The sequence below is a fragment of the Ochotona curzoniae genome, unplaced genomic scaffold (genome assembly GCF_017591425.1).
Source record: "Ochotona curzoniae isolate NIBS_2020 unplaced genomic scaffold, NIBS_Ocur_1.0 contig_1014, whole genome shotgun sequence".
NCBI lineage: Eukaryota > Metazoa > Chordata > Mammalia > Lagomorpha > Ochotonidae > Ochotona > Ochotona curzoniae.
Window position 1 is genome coordinate 20522035 of NW_024464920.1, and position 18901 is coordinate 20540935.

The 18901-nt window shown below is 35.0% G+C and overlaps 1 protein-coding gene across 2 annotated transcripts in view; it reads right to left on the minus strand.

Moving 5' to 3' along the window:
* The window catches only part of PTPRQ (protein tyrosine phosphatase receptor type Q), a 178085-nt gene that overhangs the window by 18083 nt on the left and 141101 nt on the right, over positions 1-18901 (minus strand). For both annotated transcript variants that reach the window (XM_040989949.1, XM_040989957.1), the window contains 5 exons: positions 17290-17418; positions 6415-6441; positions 5686-5767; positions 3379-3469; positions 522-598 (listed from right to left, as the gene is read on the minus strand). In XM_040989949.1, the coding sequence (XP_040845883.1) occupies positions 522-598; positions 3379-3469; positions 5686-5767; positions 6415-6441; positions 17290-17418 (406 nt within the window). The remainder of the gene's footprint in view (positions 1-521; positions 599-3378; positions 3470-5685; positions 5768-6414; positions 6442-17289; positions 17419-18901) is intronic.

Here is an 18901-nt window from a genome sequence, read left to right on the forward strand (position 1 = left end):
GAACTGAAGGCAGTAGCTGGCTTGAACAAGAGGATTTAGGAATAAGAGAACAGAAAACGAACGAGAGTGCGTGGGCAGCAGAGGACATTCTCAAGTATCTGATTGGTTACCATGATGGAGGTGATTAGTTTTGGTTATGTACTACAACTGTAGGCAGTGAGTGATCACAGAAAGAAAAGGATATTTGCTTTAAAAAATTGTATACTAGAGTTATTCAGAAACAGGACTGGGCAACCTTACTGAGGACACACAATGCATGAACAGAGTGTATGACTTGGTGGACAGACCAGGGGTGAGTATCCTGAAGCTGCACCCTTGCCACATGTTAGTAAAATGATCGATACATTGAAACTTCTATTCAGAGCCTCCTTATTTACATCTATAAAATGGGGGACTGTTAGTAACCAGTATCAGGATCCATGGAAGTTGTCAGGAATCTTGGTTCAAACAGTTGAAAAAGTATTAAAATTTCAGTATTTTCATTGTATAAAAAGGTAAGAATTATAAAAGCAGTAACTTACAGAAACATAACTGGCATTAATATAATCTGATCCAGGAATACTGGCATCTGCTATCAGTTTTACCCTGTTGTTGTTATCTGAAAGAAAAAATTAATGATAATTGGCACTTTAAATTACCACTTTTTGTAATAGTGATATAAAGGAGTTATTAATACAGCATTCCAGCTTTATAGATGGAAATAACATTAAAGTTTCCTTTTATTCCTATACTTCTGCTACCCAAAGATGATGATTAATTTGTACTTGCATACAGTTCCAAAATTTTCTATGCATATTCTTAGAAAATGACAAAGGTTGTGACAAAGGTAAGTATGTGCTTACCAGAAGTGGTCTTACCAGGGACAGAGGTATGCCTATCAGTAAAGGATAGTTTCAGTAATGGGAGACCTAGCTTTTTGCTCTTTAGTTTTCTCAGCTATATTATTTCATTGTAATATTTATTTTGTATCATCCTCATGAGGAATACTTACGTGAGGACCTATAATAAGCACTAAATACACATCCTCATGGTTCTAAAACATATCTTCTGTTAAAATGACATAGCCATACCGTTAGTAATTACTTAGCCATATTGTTAGTCAATGCATTTACATTTAGAGATGGGAATGCTGAAACAAATTTCTGCAAGGTGATATGAATCCAAAAGATATTGAATGTTGTATGATCTATTTGAATGACAAGCACCTACTGCTGTAGCAGGGAATTCATCATTCTCCTCATTTGATATGCCTGCTTATAGCTCTCTGAGTCACCAGCAAGTGAAACTTTTCTTCATGGTGTTGGAATACTAAGGTCATGGTGTCCTTTCAGAAAGGGATTTGGAGCTCTCTCCTGCAAGTATTTGCTGCTAATTCTGGTATCTTAAAACCCTGTAAGATAATATCTTCAGACACACACTATGGTCTTTGAAATTTTCATCATCTACATTACTCAGGAGGAAACAATAGAGTCATTTGGCTGGCTCATGCTAAAATTTAAGTTCTATTTAACAAGCATTTATTCTCTAAAGGGAAAAATGTTTTCTCGTCCTTATGGGTTCTCTTCAAGTACAGCGGGAGAAAAATAAACTTACTGGAGATATCCTGTTGACTCATTTTGTGTATGCTTGAGGACTTGGATATGCTGTGCCAATGGAGGGAGTTGTGACTTTGTAGCTTTGAACTTTCTAATAAGGCTAGGAAAGTGGGTTTATTCCAGACTACAGACCCTAAGAGATTATTAACTTATGTATCCAGAAAACTAGCACCTTTTAAAAGTAACCATGATAAGAATGAGTATTTAATGAGGGCCAGTTTTCTACAAGTACTGGGTAAAATTATTTAAGTGATTATTTCATCCAATCCTCATAATAAATAGGGTAGAGCTCACTAAATAAAATATTCAGAACCAATGATAATTGTGGATAAACAAGACTGTCCCCTAGAAAGTCTGACTCATTTCTCTCTCAGCCGTAGAAAGGGAGAAGTGGGGGAAATCCTATTCCTCGGCCTTTTTATTAAAGTTATTTATCATTTCCATAATAAACAATTATATTCTCTTTTCAACCTGTAATTAAAAAACTAAAGCTGCTGGCCTGGTACGGTATCCTAGTGGCTAAAGCCCTTGCCCTGCATGAGCCGGTATCCCTTGTGAGCACTGGTTCTAATCCTGGCAGTCCTGCTTCCCATCCAGCTCACTGCATGTGGCCTGGGACAGCAGCCAAGGATGGCCTAAAGACTTGAGACCCTGCATCTACGTGGGACACCTGGAAGCAGCTTTGGACTCCTGGGTTCAGATCCGCTCAAGTCCAGCCAATCTGGCCACTTGGGGAGTGAATCATTGGACGGAAGAACTTCCTCTCTGTCTCTCCTCCTTTCTGTATATCTGGCTTTCCAATTTAAATAAATTTTTAAAAATCCTAAAACTGTATAAATTTTTTTATAGCAAGGAGAATCTAGACAATAATATACTGAGATCTTAACACTAAAGGACTGAAAAGTCATATTGCTAAATTAGACAACTCTGAAATAAGATATATTTGATTCTACACGATATAAACTTAGCTACAAATGCAATTGGAAATCAGTATTAATCATCCCATTGGCACAGCCCTTCAATCAGCTTATGGCCATTATTTTCACAGAATATCATTGAATAAACATGAAATAATCTGAAGAAATTTTGTTAAAAAATGAAAACTTGGGGATTCCCATAATTTCTGTCATTTCTATTGTTTAACAAAGTCTTTTTTTTTTTTTAAAGTTAGTGAAAAAGATCGTCTGGCTCATTTCCTAAAAGCCCTCAATGGCTGGAGTGGGGAGCATATGAAGTCCAGAGCCAGGAATCCAATCCAGGTTTCCTGAGTCACAGCAGGGATCCCATTACTGAAACTACCCCTTACTGATAGGCATACCTCTGTCCCTGGTAAGACCACTTCTGGTAAGCACATACTTACTGAAATGTTCAGTGAATATCTCCCCATGTTTTTGAACTTCCATAGGAAAGCATTGTTATGCTCTTAAGAGAAACTAAAGGAGCAACTTCAATGTGATTTTTCTCTTTGCAATTAGGACTAGGTTTTTAGGAAGAAGTCAAACAGGTTCATTCTTTGCAGAAAATTAAAAAGCTAAAAAATGGTTAGATCTAGGGTTCCTAGCACTTGCACGGATGAAACTTGTGTGAATGAGCTGCAAATTGGCAAATCACATTAGGTTTAATAAATGTCAATGAAACAGGATATAATATGAAAGCCACTGACAATAAAATGCATTAAGTCAATTAAATGCAATAAAATACACTAAAGAATGTAACAAAAATTTAAAAATACCTGTCATTTGAAGGTACTTCACAGTTAAGGAAGGAAATTAAATGTACATACATGGTTTTATGTTTGGAAAGCGGTTTTTGGCTCGATTCCAAGGTAGATCAGCATCAGTTGAAGAGAGATCCTGAAGAAATTTGGGTAATTCCTGCAAAATAAATCCATTGCAAAGTTTAAGTTTATGGGAAATAAACAAAAATTGTATTAGAATACAAAATTCTTTAAAGTCTTTTGTTTAAAAATTAAATACAGCTGTCATAACCGTGGAAAGAAGACCAAGTTAACAATAGTGAGTTTAACTTTTCACCATAAATATCTTGAGTTGAGTTGGATGACGAGACTGTTGCCCCGAGATGTGAGAGCTATGTTGGTGAGCCTTTTCCATGTGTCACAAAAAGCTGCATCACATACACATTTACCGCTATTAACATTTTAATGTCCACTTACTAGGCAGAAGGTGACTCAATGATTTTTTTTCCTTGTGCAATGTGATTTCATGCCTATTAATTGGCACAACAGTGGTCAGTTTGAGAAGATGTCAAAGATCAATTCCTGGTCTCAATGGGGTTTGTTAGACCCATGGCAGAACGCAGTGGGGCGATTGGGAATTACCAGGCAGAGAAAAAGGTTCAAGAAGATCTCTGTCCTTTCAGTGACATACCATGATTTTATACATCTGCCTTGTTCTTTGAAATAATAGTCAAGGAGATAACATGAAATGTGTCCAATATTTTGTTGAGCTAATAATTTCCATTCCTGAAAATCACAGTTTTCTCTATTTCAGAAAACTCACATTGCTAAATTCCTTAAAAAGTATTCAATGTTTATTTTTTAAGTAATTTTCAATATAATTGCAAGTTATTTGTTTTTACCAGGTAATTTCCCCTTTTTTCTCAAGAAGAAAGTAAGTATGCATTAGGAGAAAAAAAAAAAACAAAATAAGAACATCTAAATTTTGATGTAGTGGTACCAATGGTGAAAATTCTTAACCAAATACAGAACCTAGAATGCATCCATGTGTCAAGGTACTGGGCATTTGCAGAGAAAAATGAGCTGGAAATATTAATGTACCAAAAACAATATCTACCCACTGAAGACACTCATATTTAAGTCATAAAAGAATATGTCAGAAATTAAATATTTATCAAATACATGTGTAAACATAAATTTCTTATCACAGAATAATAATAATTTTGCCTCACAAATATTTCTAAAACATTAGGATAAGAGGTTTTTTCAAAAACAAAAAATGTTTAATATACAATTGAAAAAAAGTTTAAAGCCTTTTTCAGTATCTGAAAATACTTTTTCTACTCAGTCATGCATAATACAATTATATTCGCTCCTATTCTAACGACATTAAAGTTTTGCTCTTGAAAAATGGAGTTCTCACTATTTAAATGCTAAGGAGGATTTTATGGTACTACTGATTTTGTTAAGTCCAGACCAATATTTCTTAAGAAGCATAACCAAAAAGCTGCAGGAACTACCATTAATCTTCTCACATTTTGTTACTATTCCCTGAGAGACTGAAACGTTATAATTCTGAATTGTTTAAGCCAATTGCTCGGTTCTTTGTTTCCTAAGTTCACACACTTTGAGGTCCATGAAAATACAAATAAAAAAATTGAAAATTTTAGTGACATTTAGCAGTCTATTTCATTTACACATATAAAATAATCACCTAAGGGAAGGTATTTACAAGTTGTAAGTTGTCTGTAAATCCAATGTCTACCTTCTGTTTTAAAACCATCTCAATTGATAACAACTTAACAAAATTATCCCCAACTTCTAAAATTTTTAAAGTGACAAGTTCCTAGGCTCAATCTCTCCATAATGTTATAATATTTATCCCACAATAATTTAAAAACTGGCCTTGTAAAACATAAACATTATTTATTTGCTTCTTACACATTTTCAAAATGTCTTAGAAGTAGCATTATTTTTATAATTCCTAGAAACATCAAGCTTTGTTCTCACATTTAGATTACCAACGTAAATTAAAGTCGCAATCATTAGTATTTAAACTAATTAACTCTAACAGTACATTTGTAAGCGTGAATGGGAAGCAGTGGTGTGCACATGAACCTAGACTGGGACTGCGCTCTGCATGCAGGAGCCAGGCTGCCCTAGCAGGCTCTGAAGAAGAACACCTTTCTGACACAGTAGGTGAGCAATTCCGATCAGGTTGCAGCAGAGGCTGCCCAGTGTAACATTACTATCCAAACAATCAACCTGGTAATTGGGTATTGATTATCAAGGCCAGAGTCCTTCTTGGCCCTTGCATGCTTAAAATGGACATGAAATGTGACAACTGAAACGACCGGAGGTCTTGCAATGTTGTGACAACTGCTGGTAACATACCGAAAATTCTTCTTGAAACTTTAGGTTGTTGTTTGTGCACAGTTCTTCAACATGTTGCAGGAAGGATTTCTTGTTTATTGGCCTCCAAGTAAAGAAAGGTATAGAATGGAGTCAAGTTGGATTGTATTATTTTCTTTTGGCGTGGGTACATGCTACAGTTATAAAGTTAAAAGAACACACTGCACGTTTCAAAAATCACAACACTGCCCTTTAAAGTGACGAGAGTAACATTTCCCCTTAAAGTTTACTTGCATAGAAAATTCTTTCAGTTTTCCAGTGTTTTTTCTCTTTTTTAAAAAAAACGAAGATCTAATATTTTAACGAAGAAAGCTTTTCAAGTAAATATAAGGGCATAAAGTTATCCTTGATTCCTAAAACACAATACTTCTTTGTCATACAGAAAACATTTCATACATTATAAGGTTTTAAAAGATATAAAATATTGCAGTGACCTCATTCTCATAATGACATGGTTTTTAAACCCCAAGGAGTTTAAATATCCCCGTATTACTTCCCAAGCTAAAATACAGACATGCAGGCTTCACCCCAGAGAGAGAGAAAGCATTTCTCCAGTTACCATGCAATTAGTCACGCTTTTATGATTTATATCCAACTTGGAAGTTTTTTTTTTAACAAACATACAAAAAAGGGAACCACACATTAAGACTCAATGAGTGAGAGAATCTACAGTTGTTATTCTAATAAAGAAAAAATATTTAGCAAACTTACTTGATGGATTTTCTATAACTAAGTAACCTGCAACAGAGATTGTATTAAATGCATTGTGAGTTGATAGGGAAAGTTCATTCTGAAAGAGTTGTAGGTAAAATTGTAAAGTTATAATAAATTAGGAATATATAATATACAATGCTTATAACTAATAAGTAATTGCCATTTTAAACTATTGATTTTTAAAAAATATATTACTTCGATTTTAAATATGTCCAATTAATTTAGCTCTTTTGCTAGCAAAAAACAAGAGTTAGGCATTTGGGATACTACGTTAAAATCAGGCCATACAGACCAAATGTGGACTCCCAGTGAAAGAACAGAATACATCCTAACAGTAGGATGATGGACTCTCTGACAATGTCCATGCCTACATTACCGGAAAACACTTCAGTAACAGCATGATGGGCCTGTGACTGTTCATGAAGGACATCCATTGTAAAACTAGAGGGGAAATCAATGAGGATGTGGCAGAGGGACTTTGGGGAAGGGTACAGGCAACCCCAGAGCCTGAGAAACTATATCATGGAACAAAACAAAATATTTTTAAATGTAAAAAATACTGATTATCTAGTATTCTTAAGAAGTTAATGTTGATTTTTAAAATATGTTCTTTATTCAATGAATGTAGCAAAACAGAATTAACCTATGAAAAATGACATATTATCCAACTCCTTTTTAAAAGAATTTTTATGATTATACAATAAAATTTAAATATATCCTTTGTAATAGATCATTTGACAACTTATTTGCAAAAAAATAATTTGTAACAGCAAAACAGATTACACAAAACACATAAAGTTAGAGATGACACATCATTAACACAGGCTTGTCATGCACAACAGGTTAACACTGCAAAAGCCAACAAAATCATGAAATTTAATAAAGTGGAAGCATTTGATTTTTTTTTACAAAATGTTCAATTCCAAATAATACTAAGAATGGTTTAACTGTATTCTTGAAGAGGTAAGAATTTTCTTCAAAAGATAAAATAATTGGATTAAAAATGTGCTATAATGATTATGAAATGGTCACAAAGAGGTCACTATGAAACATGAAATAAACAACATATAGTGTATATCACTATAATAAAGAGATTGGAGGAAATGCTGGAATATTGTAACAGAATGACAGAAATTTCCCCAAGCACGGATACCTTTCAGTGTCTTACCATATAAGCTGGGAAAATATCCTATTAGTAAACATAGTCTGGAAGTAACAAATTGAAAGTGACTGAGCAGCTAACAAGCTTCCCAAAGACCCTGGACCAGTTCTAACAGGGCTACAGAATCCTCCACTCTAACTCGATGAATAAAGACCTTTAACAGCAAAGAGTTAACAGATAGGACTCAGGTGGTCTGATTTCCCTATGCTACTATTTAAAAATTGGAAAGAAAAGGGCTTGGCTAGGCAGATCCTAACAGTTTAATATACAATTGAAAATAGTATTTGAATTAGCAGATCTATTGCCCTGCTATTGCATGAAAATACAATTAACTGCGTGTAGACCATTTTCCATTTTTATAGTGGCAGAGAACATTACTCCACTTGTGACTGGTGAAATTCAACATGTAAAATTCTGATTTTGTACAGGCTTATTGTATATCTATTGAAGAAGACACTTCAACCCTATTTCTCCAGAATATTCAGGACTATCTTAAGCAGCCTTGAAAAAAATGACTGGACTAGATGGAACCTAAAATAACTGCTAGTTTCTCAACAGTTATTATAAGTCATTCAATGAGTCAGCTTATGTTTGTGAACTCTCCAAGACACCTTAAATGTGATCACATTGAAATAATTAAGAAATGGGTAATGCACACCCTGTTCCTTCTTCTATTTTAAAAATAAATATTTGAAAGGTAAAATAGCAGAGGGAGTGAGAATGGGAAAGGAGGATAATGGGGGGGGGGCAAGGAATAGTGACAGAGGAGAGGAAGAGGGACCTGGAGAGAGGGATGGAGAGAGGGATGGAGAGAAGGAGGGAGGGAGAGAATGAGAATAGATTACTATGAAACAAAGTGTTTTTAAATTAACACCAAGGTAACATTAAAATGTACTGTTTATTATGAGAGAATATCTGAATTGAATGAAATCTTACACTAAAAAATAATATTCTGAGGATGTCCTAACTTAAAGCTTTTAAAACATAACTGGTCAACTTATCAATAAACACTGAGTCTTAAAAAAAATTCTATTACATCAGCAACCATTAGACATTAACAAGCACTGGGCACTTGAGTAGGCGGAGAGAGATATGACAAATAAAATCACTTTTGCCTCTCTAAGCAATAAGAAACAGACATCAACTGTTGGAAAAAAAGTGATGAACTATGTTTTGGCTTTATTTACATCTGTATCATTCTCCATCTAACCCTAATCATTTTATAGAATCTGTTCTTCAAATTTGTGTTTATATAAAAACAAGGCTTCAAATAGTTACATTCTAACAAAATTTCAGTTGAGGTTTGTTTCACGGTTATGAACTCTTGAAATGCATATTTAGACAACACACACTGAGAATACATATTGTTAAAAATTAGTTAATTTATAATAAAATCATACTTTCTCCTTGTTTTATGTAGCATTTACATAATCACTTTGATTCTTACTCCCATGTTCTCTGAATGTCTTTATCCTTTAGTTACTCTCTGTATTGCAAAATTTTATTCTATGAAGTTTTAAATTTTTATTTTTAAATAGATGAATCAGTTGGGACAATTTATTTTTGAAAGATTAGAGGAAAAACATGAGAAAAATTGCCTTACAGTGTTTAGCCAACTCGATTCCTTGAAACAAAATTATTTAGACATGTATTATAAATATACACATTAATATATTAATACATTTATATATGTTATATATATGGATATATATACCTCAACATATTTTTGAAGTGCTATTTTCAAATCAAATGATCCAAGATAATATTCACATATCAAAGTGGAAAAATTCTATGAACATTTTCAAATATTTTTTGAAATGCTAAACGAAATGCTATTTTACACAAAGCATTGATTTGTTTACAATAGCCAATATTACTGTCAAAATATATTCAGTTGATTAGTGGATTTATCAATTTGAGAATCACCCAGATTTCAGTAAGATAACTGGCCATTTCCAATATAAAGGGCTAAACACTTTATTACATGAATCTTAGCTTGCTTAATCCTATGCCTTTTTGTTGAAACAGCTATTATTTCACATCTGGGCTGATTTCTTTAAAGTCTATCAAAAACTTAAATTCCACTCAGATTACTTTTGGTGGATCCAGAGAGAAACCATTTATTTATGTTGGCAGTGGTGATTGAAGACCATATTGTCACAGAGAATCAGCTTTCTCTCAAGGTCAATTAGTTGAAATCTATAGGGAATTAAAATATAGTCCTAATGGAGAGCCACAGATGATAACTTGTAGATGAGTAGCTTAAGTCAGCCTCACCAGCAGTGTGGGACAACTTGAACCACTTTTTCTACTTACCCAGTGGAGTTGGGTTAAAAACAAAAGAACTTAAAATATATTGTCCTCCTAGAAAAATATATATTTAAAAAATGTTCACTAGAATGTGGACTAACTATTCAAATGCTAAAGTTAGAGAAAAAAAGTCTTTTTTCTTGGTAAAAATATTACTATTTCTGAACTGTATATAATATTGGCTGAACTTTTATATGTTTCATTGCATTTCTAATTACTCTTAAATTTACAATACCTACTGTAATTCTTTTAACAACACCTAAAGTTTTGTCATCTCTCATCCAGGCTATTAAAAGTGTGTTTTTTTAGATCTGTCCTATTTTATTGAGTCATCAATTATGTGTCAGCGATCCTCAAACTAACTTAAAAATAGTAATCTAACCAGCAGTTGGTACAATGTGCTTGATTCTAAAACATCACTGTACACATTGTACACAGGGAAACATAGCCCTTGAATTAGAGAGGACGAGGCATAGAAATTGAATGGAACTAGACAGTCAACTGGGAAGCACTTTGTCATGTTTCCTCATATCAGTACAGATGAACAGGTTTAAAGAGGGCCAAGGCAACCTGAAGAGCAGCTCCTGCAGGCAAGGTCCACCACTTCCACCACAATATTCCCAGGGTGGTGAACAATGCCTGGCACTTGATACATGCTCCGCTGTAAGATGCTTTATTCAGACAGGATGAAGTAGTCTTTTACATAGAGTGCAAGAGTACCTGATGTCAACAAGTCGAGGCACGGCCACCTATGTGACAGCAGTCCAATTTTCCTTATTATGTGCCTCTTCACACAAACATTTTAGAAACAAATTCTTGACAGATGTTTTGTTTGGTCATCTGCGGATTCTAAATTAAAACCATAGGCACAACTCAGCTACCTCAAGAGCAACAGTCCAAGAAGTAGTTGATTGAAGAAGAGACTGCTGGCAGCCATGATAAGGTCACCCGATAATCTCGGTGAACCATAAACTCATCCACAGGGAAGTTAGACAATTTTACCAGCTCTGGGGTATAGCCATGCAGGAGGCCAGCAGCACTGAGCTTCGGCTGCAGTCTAGAGACAGTGTCCCAAAACTGGACTCGGAAGACCTAACTCGCTTCCATTTTTACAGAGGTGGTTCACCTGTATAGAGGTGTCTCATGAAGGAGCGGATGCAACAGGGAGCCCTGTCAAGACACTGACAGAACAGGATAATATGCATTGATTCTAAAAATAATCATCTGATGATAGAATGGTGACAGTTCTGTAAATATGGATGTGCTTTTTCTTAGGTTCTAAAGCAAAAACAAAAACAAAAATTACTGGATTCTATTCTAGGATGTGTATTAGCTGGTAATAGTTATTCCATGCGCAGTGTTGTCAATTAAATCTTTAGTTCAAAAGTATCTTATTCTGACAAATCTTTCATTTAGCATTAAAAAGTTTCTTTGAGAATACATTTTCATCGAACTATTTTAATTCTGTCAATGAGAACTCCATAATTAGTTAATTTAAAGTAAAACAAAATGACTTTATGCCTTCAAAATGCTACCTGCCTTTGGAGTACAAATGTGCGTTAGGAACATTGGCCCATCCAACCCATGACTTATATACTCTGTTCCTCTTCCTTCAACTTTAAACTTTAAAATGAAACAAATTTGCTGTCTTCCTCTATTCCTTTCCTTTTTGTGAAGAAACTTATTATTTCAAGGCACTCAATCATTTCTTGGTTTCCTTGCTACTGCTAGCATATTGCCATGCCACCTTCAGAACATCCTATCAATTTTATGCCAGGATACAAATGACATTTCTAGGCATCAGAGCAGTGCCTGAGCCAGAAGGTTTCACAAAATGTTACTCTATGAATGTACCAGAGAGTTGGAGAACAGAGAATGGGAAATGCATCTGTCTTTATGGCCACAGAAATGAGCTTGTAGTAAATGTGAATTCTGATTCCACCATCAGATGGAGAACTCAGTCCTTGTGTCATGGTAATCATAGAACAAAAGTTTATGAAGAAATCCAGGTGAAATGTTAACATACTCAAAGCTAGCATGACATAAGAACACAGCAAATTCTCAGGACATGCACATTATGAGTTAATGTATTTTCTTTGAAAAGATTAACTTTACAATACAAATAGCATGCAGTAGGACATGTTAGCAGAAAGTATTTTTTTAATTTAAAAAGGACACCATAAGCAAGAAGGTGCTCAATATTCCATAGTTTAAAATATAGAACACACCACCTGACAAGATCAAAAGAGTCACAGCAGAGCTCTGCATTACCATGATGACTTACTGGATGACAAATATTTCCTTGCGTCTAAAGAAAAATGAAGAGTATCTGGAAGTAAAGATCCATCATTTATTTAGTGTGCATACTGTTATTTTTGAACACGAACATTATATTTTCATTCTACTTGCAGAACATCTTCTACAATCTGAATTCACATGTTTTTGCTGTTTATTGCAAAGGGAGTTTAAGACATGAGAAAAATTAAAGACCCAAAATATTTAAGAGTCATGGCAATTCAATCTATTTAAAATAGAGTTCCATGTATCACCAAAGATAACATATATTCTTGAAGGTAAAATAAGGATTATCTTGTTAGAAGTTCTCCCCATTTCTGGAAACTTCTCTTACACTAAAATATTCTCGCTGTGTTGTGAGAGAAAAAAATTAATGAAAAGATGCAGTTTATTCTGTTAGAGTCACTGTCAGCATGGAAGATGATGCTGGAGAATATGGAGGTCTCGGTCTGTTGATGAGAGTCCACATTCCCTGATCGCCTTGAGCAGGCCTTGGAGCTAAAGAGAAACATGTGCATACTCAACCACAGGTGCGTTTTGGTACTTCAGACAAGCCTGGGCTAGCATCATGACTTTCTTCCTACCTATCTGAGACTGGGAGCCATTTAAACTCTCAGCATCATCTTTAAAAGTCTGTGGAATACTCCTATTTACAAGAAAACGCTGATGTTGGATGAGATTATAGGCAGGGCTTAACACAGAGTCATTATAAGCAGTAGCAGTTATTATGTTAGTAAATTACATATGTGAAAGCAGATTGAAGTACTTCTAAATTTTATAACAATATAAAATACATTTTGATTTACATTTTACACTGTTTTAAATCATGAATTTCCCGAGAACGCAAAACTGTATTTAACAGAGACACAACATGCATACTTCTAAAGCTGCTTAAAAAGAAAGTTTTTAAATAATCTACAAGAATAATAATTTTTACAAACTGTTCAATTAATTCTGCTGTAAATTTCACTTATTTATGATTAATGGATTGGACCTTGACTAAAAATAATGTGTCTTTATATCCATTCAACTGAGATAAGATAGTTAGCATGACAGGATAAGCAGAACTTCTGGGAAATTATTTGAGATTTTAAAAATTAAATTTCTATCCAATAAAATCCTCAGCAATATTAAATAATTAGCTATTTTGCTATTTTTCCTCATTTGATCCCCATACCAAATGTCTAAAATTTAAGTGTGAAGGGAAGCTAGTGAAAACAAAATTTTTGTTAAGCAAGGTGAATTTTTGCCTTGTGAAAATTCTGTTGGGTTATTTTATTTTAAATATCATTCTTTTCTGGAGAGTTACCCTGTGTCATTCTTGTACTATTCAAAGATAATCCACAGGGTTTATGACTTTCAGCAATTTCAAAGATACAGATCTGTGTTTTTACCTGTGATTATCTGTTAATTTTGTCAAGTAAATCCTCAAGAAGTCCTCACTGAGTGAGCTAAATGGTTGTGTTTTACAGGAGCCTCACAAAAATATCATTTCCACATTTGTTAAGCATGGAATGAATGATAATGATAATATATATCGAAGGGATAATGTCAAATATTATCTCTGAGAAATATAGCTTATATTGTATATACTTTGTAGATTGTGCACTTTTTATATATAATTAGATTCTAATTAAAATTCAAACATTATTGATATATATTTCTAAATGTTATCAAGGAATTCAGGAGTAATAACATTTGACTTCTGCTTTCCTTATAAAGGAAAATCCTTTGGTAAGCAACACAGGAATCCAATTAAATAATGAGAATTTACACATACAAAAATTACAAGGATGAATTTTAAAATGTAAGTACATAAGCAGAGAACTTAAATATTTAAATACTTGGTGAAATACAAAACACCAAATGTTGTCAACAAGATGACTTCCTAAGCTAAGTGTTTGAATGATTACCCAGTTATTGTGTGTGTGTGTGTGTGTGTGTGTGTGTGTGTGTGTGTTTGTGTGTGAGTGTGTGTGTGTATCAATATGTAAAGACAGAGAACATGGAACATAATTGCAAGCTCCATTTAAGTGAAAACTTTGGTAAACTTGGAAGTAAAATGACATGCCTAAGACTCAAGTGGAAGTGGTAAACTTCAGCTGGGTAGATTGCATGGAAATTGAGATCTTTCCTGTTGGTTACAAAGAGTGGAGGTACCCAAGAGTTTACAGAAATTACTCAGAGTCCATGGATCTTCATGCACAGTCTGCCACCACTTTCTCAATTCAGATTCAGGGTTCCAAGCAACCTTAAAATCAAGTGAAGAGCTACTGAGCTTTACTGTAAAACAAGCTCTATGTGTCTCACATACAGCCAACCATAGGACCATTCCTTTTTACATTGTTTCTGGTCTTAGTGTTTCAATCATCAGTGATTTATAACATAAAAATAGATTTCTTAGATGAAGAGTGAATACTGGGTTATTTTAATGGATTTCTACAATCAGCAAGCATATTACTAAGTATCGGTGCAATTAAATGCAACTATGTTTTACTGTCAGGAATGACAGATCATAACAGATTGGAAAATATAAAACATGGAACATGCTATCTTCAATTATCCTTTTAATGGGACAATATATACTAATTTTCTATGTGCAAAAAAGGAAAACTTGTTTGAAATATTTTACTTCTATACCTTTTTACAGATAATGTGACTATGTAAACAGAGAAGTATGAAATAAATAATGAGGAAGGAGTCAGGGTCAAGCAAAGTCATCCCTGATGTTTATTTTTATTTAGTTATCTGACAGGCAGAGAGAGAGAGAGAGAGAGAGAGAGAGAGACAGAGAGAGAGAGACAGAGAGACAGGGACAGGGATAGCTCATATCTGCTGGCCAATCTCAAGTACTCAATCCAGTTTTTCCACAAAATAAAACAAATATATATTTATTAAGCCCTAAATTCCCTGAATCATAAGTACTCAATATTAAACTATCTGCAAAGTCTTTGCCCTCCTTTTACAGTTTCTCAAACAGCTCTGCCACAAACAAACAACCAACCCTTAGACATTTTGATAATGCTTGTTCTCTTCCATGCAGAAGTGCAGGCAGGACAATCTATGAAATACAGAGAGCTTGAAGGAACTCTTTACCACAACCTACCCACATGGTGACCCTTGGACAAAGAACTCATCCTCCCCTAGGCACTGGGTTTGTTCTGCTTATTGTGCTGCTTTCCAAAGATCTACTTACTAGGTACTTTTGAAAGTTATTAAAGTTGCTTTTTAAAAATGTTCTGCAAGTGTCACAGTCTCTCAGAAAGTCACACTTTAGTCCCAACAAATTCAACTAAATTGTTCAGACACTTCAAATTAAATGCAGGAAGAAATTTGAAATTTTAACCCTGATATACTTCCAGGTATTGAAGAAAACGACTGGAGTTCTAGGCATGGGGAGAGGGGAACAAGGAATTGAAACAGAAATGCACAAAAAAGCTGGGTGGGGGAGGGATCCTCTCGAAATTTAGTTGTTACATAAGAGGAAAGGAAAAGCAATTTCCGTGGATCACAGAGAATGACGCCTTAAGACCCTAGATCTGCTGAGCACTAGTCAAGCACTTGGTATGGTGCACCTTGGCAGGTGCACGAAGCCTTTGGTTTGGAAATGATTTGCCCCCAAGGATTCCAACGTTGGAAGTTTGGTGTTGGGTGTTTTTGTTCCGACCTGGTGAGATCTGCTGAGAGACACTGGGTAGCTGTGGGTGCTGCTCTTGGAAGGAGTTAATGCAGCTCTCATGGAACCCTGGACAGTTCTCATGAGAAAGTCCTAATAAAAAAATTAGATTTGTCTCCTATGTGGTCACTCCTTTTCTTACATGTTCTTGCCAGGATACCATCTGCCAGGATGTGATGCAGCCAAGGGTCCCTTCTGCAGAGGCCAAACTGATGTTAGCCTTCAAAACTAAATAAATATCGTTCTTTTACAAAGCACGTAGCCTCAAGTATTCTTAACATAAACAAGCTTAATACACATGAAAATCTACTGATATTTATAAATCTATAATAGTTTATGGATAAAATTATGTCCTCGGTATATACAGTGTCTTTTTCATCATCAGTCTTTTCAGCATTAGTCATTAGTGGAAACAAAGATCAGCATCTAAATGTTCAGAGTAAGTTTTCATATTCATCAAATTTCCTTTGTAGTGATAACACTTGATGATTTTCACTTAGAAGCATTTAAGTTCCCTGCTTATCAGTTGATACTTTTCTCTACTGCGCATATTACATTTCTTTAGATACGCTGAAAACACACTTGTGAAATCAATCTATTTCAAGAGAAAGATTAACTTTGGAAAGCAGCAATTAAAAATGATTCTTTTTGAAGTCCAAGATATTTGATGCTGTATTTCCAAATTTAATGTTAATTTAAAAACTTGAATGATTGTACAATTACTTTGTGATCATTTTGATTATAAACATGACATGCTGACATTATAAGACTATGAAATTTTAAAGACAGACTGACAATAGCTTTGATGGATTATCCTGAGCTTTTTAAATGTACCAATACTTTGAAAACTATATACTGCTTTTTGAAAGGATTTAACTTTTTCTCCTTAACATTAAACACTGTACTCTTTCTTGTACAAATGACTTTTCCTTTTGAAGATAACTTGCTTGTATTTCATCTTTAAATGTTTAAGTTTTAAAAATGCAAACATCATGATTTTAAAACTTTATATAATTTTATACTTAATGAGTTACAAGAAAGTCTTTTATAATAATGATATAAAATCAAACATTTAGAAATTAAATTTGTGATTAAAAATCTGGGAACTTACAGAAAAAAATTAATGTAAAAATTATTATATAAAGTGAATTATTGAACGTAATATAGGAGGCTTGGTATATAAAAATACTTCGAGCTTGATTGAACCTGACAGTCCGAAGCACATATAGAACTCAAAATATTAGGAAGATTAAGTGAGTCTCTGAACACCAGTGAAAGCTGCAGAGAAGACGGAGGTCATGCTTTGAAAGAAGATCTGTGTGACCTGTGTAAATTGGAGCCCCACAAACACTTACAACAAGCATAGGTCAGAGCAGGGTCATGGCTCCAGGCCCCGTGGACCACTGCTGGCCCGGAGGAGGGTGCTCACCGCGTTAATCTCTCATCCTTCAGTTCCAGGTCAGCCACCGTGATGAGCTGATCCAGCTTGAACTTAGTGTCAATGATTTCTGCGTCACGAGGAGAGTAGGTACCGCCTTCTTTCTGCTTCTGTCGGATTCTACAAGCACAAGACGTTCAAGGAAAAAACTATCATGGAAAGCACAGAATAGTAGATCTAATTTTCTTTTGCAATAAAAATACATAGTTAATAAAATTTCTTCTCAGAATCTGTTGTAAATCTAGAGTCAACCCAGATTCTTTTCTTTCTATTTTAACCTAGTAAAGCCCATTCTACTATCATTTTTTCCCTAGCCATCATTTGGTTCAAGTATCATGAAGATAATTAGTTGATCAAGGGTTGAGTCACATTTAAAATATAGAGCCAATGACAATGACTCAGTGATGATTCAACAATTCTAGCTATCTCATTAATTGGTCATTATTATGTCATTATTACTTATTAATAAGCCCAAATGGAAACAGTTCAGTGTTACCAATACCAGTGACAAAAAGCAATGGTCCACTGTTTTCTTTTTATACATGTAAAATATTTTACATGCATCAAATTTACTTTTGAATGCACTGACTTTAATAGAATCTTATATTTATAGTATTTCTATAATAAAAATGAAAATTTCAAGATTACAATGAAATCGAATACTTTATTTTAAGCCCTTTATATGATTATTCCTCCATAAGGATAAGCCCTTTATATGATTATTCTTCCATAGTGTCTAGGGTCTTAAGTAATATTTCCACCAAAGTCCTATAAACAATATTAGGAGGTCAATAATTGGAATAGTCATTGCAGACAAACTGATAAAGCTAGCATATGAAGGGGATCTGTTACACAAGAAAGAATAATACTTGTTTATTTCAAAGGTAAGAAGGGGAGAGGAGAGGAGGGAGGATGGGGGGATAAAATACCTCGCAAGGAGAGGAGAGGGCAGGAGAGAAGAAGAGCAGAGCAGAGGAGAGAGGAGCGGGAGGAGAAGTGGGGACGGGAGCGGGAGAGAAGAGGGACAGGGAGGGGAGGGGAAAGTGAGGAGAGGAGAGAAGAAAGGGAAAGGCAGGCAAGCAGGGGGAGGAGAGACAGAGGAGGAGAAGGAATGAACCCTGTCACATCTTTCCTCCCCAGCGGATCAAATGGTAAACGTTGTCAACAGAGGGCAGTAGAGTGACCCTGTAAGGCAGAAGGGGTGGGGAAACACTGTCCTCTGGGCTTCCAGTCCGGCATTATCACTTCATTGTGACAGCCCGGCAGTCCACCTGGATGAGCATCTCTGCGTCTTCAGGGCATGTCCTCCACGTCCCATCGTGAGCCCAACCACACTGTGCTGGGGTAGGCAGGGAGACTGCTGCTTTGCTGATCAAACTCCACCCTGCTGAGCCTCCAGTAATGCTGGGTAGCTCGCACAGGATACTTCCAGTCCCTTCCCCAGGACACATTTCTTGCCCACTGGCAGGGCATAGGCTACATAAGTGCCCGCCGGCCTAGGAAGGACTTCTTACAGTATTTAGTACATTTACTGTCCTCTCCCTCAGTTTACTGAATCTCTGGTGTCCTTGCTGATTCATGAACTTTGACCTCTTAGTTAATC